Raw genomic sequence first — 5,490 nt, forward strand, 5'->3', positions numbered from 1 at the left:
CCAAAACCCACATAAATAATTTCAAAAGGTAAATCTCAAAACTGATAGGTGGACAGTGGGATTACACTAGGGTAGCGGTGCCATTAAAATTATGGGCCCCTCTTTAGGACCCGTCCTACTGTCAAAAAATATCACCAAAATGCAACAGATAAGAGAAAAGAAAGCTTGAATACTTTTGTGATTTGCACGGCTTTTAGAGAATCTTGGCCGTTGCGTTATGTGTTCAAGCCTTATTACCCCCATTTTTGTTACACAGGAAATCGTAGTTGTGCATTGCGTTCGAGGTAGCGAGCACCATTCGAGCTCATCGTATGTCTGCATCTCGTTCGAGGTAGCGAGCACCATTCGAGCTGCTGATTATTGCTTGCATCCTTTGCACCCTTCCCCTTTCAAAATGACTAACTGAAGCTCGCCGGAGGTTTTTTTCGAGCGCTCTGTCAATTCACAAAGGACACCATGCTCTTTGTCGAGTACTCGTTGCCTGTTCTGGATTCTTTGAGAGAGCCTAGATGAACAAATGAAAGACACATAGGGTTTGTTCCAGATTAAAGCGAGGAGTTTTAAGCTGTATAGCTTCCTGTTAGGTACTTATATGTGGCTGAATCAAGGAAAGGAAGACAGCAGGCAGTAACTGACAAGCATTATATTATAGAGGATGCACTTGAAAGCTTGAAATGCTTTACACCTGCTGTATGAAGAGCCTCTATGAGCAGTAGAAACATGTAATGCTTAGAATTTTCCTATCACTTAAGTCATGAGAGTAGAGACTGGATGTAGTCTTTTTGCTGCTTTGATAGGGAGCCTCCTTTGCTGTCTTCCAGACGTTGCAACATTTCAACTACTGCCCTCATTGTCGGTCGTGCCTTTGGGTCCTCTCTTGTGCACAAGAGGGATACATGAAGAAGTGAGTTTAACTTCTCTTGTGGTAGAGCAGTATCATACAGGCAAGCTCCACTACACAGCTCCAACAAATACTCGTGGAACTTTTCATCGTCAAGTTTGAAAGACAGAACCCATGTGGCCAAGGTTTCACCTTGGATAAACATGTCATCAGTTGGGCCTTTCCCAGTAAGCATCTCCAACAGAAGGATACCAAAGCTGTAGACATCGCACTTGGGAGAAATTTTTCCCATGTTTGCATACTCTGCAAGCAGCACATAATGGAAAGTTAGTTAGGTTCAGTGCATGAAGCATGTATTTATATCATTTCCTTCCAATGAAAGCCGATGTACCTGGTGCTGTGTAACCAAGCGTTCCTTCCATGTGTTGAGTGGAAGCTGACATAAAAGCTGCGGATTCTTGCACGATTCGTGCCAACCCAAAGTCAGTGATTCGGGCTTCGAGGTCTTTATCGAGTAGAATGTTAGTGGGCTTAATGTCCAGGTGGATGATTGGGGTGGGGCAGTCATGATGCAAATAGGCTAATCCTTCTGCAATGCCTTGTGCAAGCCGCACGCGATTGGGCCGTGCAGAAGTCGCATGATTTTGCAGTATAACACCATCTGTGGCTTCGAATGGCAGTCGTGTTGTAATGCTCACCTGATCAACAGCTGAATTGCTTCCATGGATTAGCTGGTCAAGATTTCCATTGGGCATGTATTCCAAAAGCAAGATGTCATTATCCACATCAGAGAAATACCCGAGAATACGAACCAGGTTTCTATGCTTTGCTTGCCTCATGGCTTGCACTTCTGCAAAAAAGGGGCTCTCAGGTGAGCTCCTAGGAAGGTGCAATTTTTTGAAAGCTAGGGTTTTGCCATCATTTGTTACACCTTTGTATACCACACCTGTTCCCCCTGCCCCCAACACATTGGCAGGGCTAAAGTTGTTTGTTGCTTTTTCAATCTCTTGCAATGTAAGCCTGAGAAACGCATGCTTTAGCATGTCCTGTTTATAACGATAGCCGCTATTGTAACAGCTGCACAGGCAAGACCAAATATTGTGCTTGGCTTTCATTGAGAAAATTATCAAGGCTACCATGATTATCAGAACGGTGGCGGCGGCCAGGACTACAAGCAAAATGTGCAAGTTTTTCCTAGAATTTCGAGGGCATGCCCTTTGAAGGAGTTTCAAGCTACAAAGCCCTGGGTTTCCTAGGAACGAGGTCGAAGAGAAGGATGGAAATTTGCCTGTGCCTGGAATTTCTCCTTGCAATCTGTTGTATGAAATATTGAGAAAGGAGAGATTTGTCAGCATGCCGAGAGAATTTGGTATGTTACCTGAAAGAGTGTTGAAGGAAAGGTCGAGTTTCTGAAGAGAAGCAAGCTCGTCTATGTTGGATGGGATTGAGCCAGATAGAGAGTTCCTAGAAAAGTTAAGCATGACAAGGCTTGTGAGAGAATCTGCAAGCTGAGAAGGGATTGAACCTGTTAGATGGTTGGAGGACAGATTAAGGTAAAAGAGGTTGACGCACGAAGCAAGGGAGGCAGGTATGCTGCCTGAGAGGTTGTTGAAAGAGATGTCAATAAGCTGAACTTGAGTCATGCTGCCCATTTGTGAGGGAAGAGAGCCTGACAGCCGGTTGTTGGACATGTCAAAATAGAGCATGTTGGGCAGTTCGGCTGCAAGCAGAGGCCCCTCCAAAAGATTGTTGTTGAGAGACACATTTGTCATGCGCGTGCAATTTGAGAGAGAGGAAGGCACCATACCAGACAGCTGATTGTTATCAAGAATCAGGTGTTCTAACTTCAGAAGGCGACCAAAGCTAATAGGGATGGGCCCCTTTAAAAGATTTCTGTTGCCTTTTATAAGAAAGAGCTTAGTACAATTGCTTAGCTCTGTTGGGATGCCGCCAGTAAACAGATTGTATTCAAAGTTAATCTGTAGAAGTTCAGGAAGGAAACCGAGTTGTGAAGGAAGACTTCCTGTAAAATTGTTGTTGTTGAAAAGAACTATGGATAGCACAGACGATGCATTGCCGATCTCTTGAGGAATGCTTCCGGCTAATGCATTGTATTGCAGGTCCAATTGGTTTACTTTGTGCAAGCGGAATAGCTCTCTTGGAATGCTGCCTCTGATTCCATAATTAAATCCCAAGATTAGCTGATTGAGCTGAGAGCAGTTGCTCAAAGACACGGGTATTTCTCCATAGAAGCTGTTGAGGATCAATCCAAGAACAGTGAGATGTGGAAGGGCAGTTCCAATGTTCACAGGCAAGCTCTCCTTGAAGGAATTTCCCCACAAATCGATGATGGTGAGGCGTGTGCAATTTAGGAGGTTGTGGAGTATTTGGCCTTCAAAGTGATTGCCTCCCAATTCTATGTATTCCAGCTTGAAGCATAATGCTATGGTTGAGGGTACAGACCCATTGCAGCCATTGTTCCCAAGTGAAAAGAAAGTGAGACGTCTGCCCAGCTGCGGGAACCATGCATCAGGTATTGGGCCGGAGAGCTGATTGGAGTAGAGATTGAGGAGGTAAAGGTGGGTGCAGTTTGCTAGTGAAGGAGGCAAGCCAAAGCTAAAAGTATTGAGTGCCAAATTCAAGTAGGCAAGGTGGGAAAGGTTACCCAAGGATGCTGGGATAGAGCCTGACAAGACATTATGTGAGAGGTCAAGCAAGCGTAAAGATGTGCATCCGGCAAGCTGGGAAGTAAGCTTGCCTCCTATTGTATTGGCTGTGAGGTTGAGATGGTGCAATAGAGGCAGGGGTAATGGAGGGAGCTCCCCACTGAGCTTGTTGCCACCGGCAGATAGCAGCTTCAGGTGTGTCAGGTTGGCAAACTCGTGCGGGATTGAGCCATTGATGAGGCCGTTGTCATTGATGGCAAGCTGTGTCAAGCTTTTACACTCACCAAGCTCTATGGGCAGTGTGCCACTAAGCTGGTTGAAGGAGAGGTTGAGATAGGAGAGGGAAGATAGCTGACCAAGTAGAGGTGTGATCGTGCCTTGCAATCTTCTACCTGCCAGTTGGATGCCTTTCACTTGGTGCGTGCCAGGTCGACAAAGAATGCCTTCCCATGAGCAATAGCTAGTGTTATCGATGCTTTGGTTGGCTAGCGACCATGTTGTGAGAGCTCCAGTTGGGTCTGCAGTAATGGCTCTGCGAAATGCCACAAGGACATCCAAGGTTGTGGAGCTGCTGGTGGCACCAAGAGCACTGAAGAGCAGTAACATTGTATGCATCACCCTAATTGTAGTCATTAATTTTGTTATGAAGTTTCGGTATTGGATGTGATACAAAGAATAGCTGCTGGAGCCTTGGAAGCAGCTGCTGCTTAAGTAAGGTTGATGACGTGCAAACGCTGGCGCACGCACACACACTCGGGCGTGCGCGCACTCTCTCTCTCTCTCTCTCTCTCTCTCTCTCATGAGTCATGAGGAGCCAGTAGTAAACATTGTATGCATCTTTTGGCTTTCTCAATCTTATTCTACGACACGACCAAGACCTCTGCATTCTCTCTCTCTCTCTCTCTCTCTCTCTCTCACACACACACTCACTCTCACACACTCACTCTCACACACACACTCACTCTGTGTGAGAGAGGATAGATTTTTAACATCGTAGGTACAGTCCCAAGAGACCTCAAAGATCTATCGGACGAGTCTCGAACTCCAGACCTAATTCTCCAGACGCTATTAGCCAGAGACTTCAAAGATCTCTCGGACGAGTCTCTAACTCTTACCTAGTAGGTTGAGTTTTATTTAGATTTTCAATGATCTTAACTGCTTTCCACCTGGCAGCCCTGCAGTAGAGGGGCCACTAGAGGGTCGTTTAACTTGTGTGCGACATATCTTTTCCTTCCATGGCCAATTTTGGACCCTCTTCCCTATTTGTTAGTGTACCATAAATAATTACAACTAGTATGGCCGATGGACGACGCTCATCCCCCCCCCCTCCTCTCTCTCTCTCTCTCTCTCTCTCTCTCTCTCTCTCTCTGCTTGTTGTGTGCCCGAAGGCTGCAAGCGACACTATCGGTTGAAGCTCCTACTAACACGTGTCTCGGGGGAGGGGCCGAAATCCCTTTCCCCATTATAATTGTATAGATAGATAGATTACACAAATGTCGTTTGTTGCATGTCTCACTTAATGCTTCTTATTTTCCACACTAAGACTTTCCGTCAACTTTTGAGTGAGCATCTCTCATGGACCACCTTACCAAACTCCCAAACTAAATTTCAAGGCCAAGGATAAGGACAAAGTTGAAAGTTCTAAGCCTATTTACACTAGTTCCTTGATGCATCAAGGAATTAGTGTAGATAGGCTTAGAAAGAAAGATAAGGACAGAGTTGAAATTTCTAAGCCTATTTACACTAATTCCTTGGTGCGACCCACTATTCATTGTCCCTCTTTGTAGAAAAACATGATGAACTCTCATGATGGCACTAATCGACAAGCTTTATCTAACAGCCCACAATAAAGGTATTTTCTTTTTTGGTCAAGCAAAAATAAAGTGCTAGAATGACCAAGAAAACAAGCTAAAGAATCTCACCATGGAATGCTAAGAAAGTGCTTTGAAAGTCAAAGATAGTTGTGGGAGGGAGAGAGATGGG

The 5,490-nt window shown here is 45.1% G+C and overlaps 1 protein-coding gene across 1 annotated transcript; it reads right to left on the bottom strand.

The window, feature by feature from the left end:
- Positions 1 to 628: 628 nt before the first annotated feature.
- On the bottom strand, positions 629 to 4,583 carry LOC147422286 (uncharacterized). The gene is made up of 2 exons (XM_086503474.1): positions 1,233 to 4,583; positions 629 to 1,144 (listed from the first exon to the last, which is right to left on the bottom strand). The coding sequence occupies exons 1-2, from the start codon at positions 4,306 to 4,308 to the stop codon at positions 753 to 755; spliced, it is 3,468 nt and encodes a 1,155-aa protein (XP_086359600.1). The 5' UTR covers positions 4,309 to 4,583; the 3' UTR covers positions 629 to 752.
- Positions 4,584 to 5,490: the final 907 nt, after the last annotated feature.

The sequence above is a fragment of the Adiantum capillus-veneris genome, chromosome 27, assembly GCF_014529385.1.
Source record: "Adiantum capillus-veneris isolate H3 chromosome 27, ASM1452938v2, whole genome shotgun sequence".
NCBI classification, from domain to species: domain Eukaryota; kingdom Viridiplantae; phylum Streptophyta; class Polypodiopsida; order Polypodiales; family Pteridaceae; genus Adiantum; species Adiantum capillus-veneris.

Bases quoted from the DNA above. Each gene is read 5' to 3' on its own strand.
- LOC147422286 (XM_086503474.1), bottom strand. From the start codon at position 4,308: ATGAGAGAGAGAGAGAGAGAGAGAGAGAGAGAGTGCGCGCACGCCCGA. The intron at 1,145-1,232 runs GTACATCGGCTT...TGCTGCTTGCAG, and splicing joins GCTTGGTTACACAGCACCAG to AGTATGCAAACATGGGAAAA.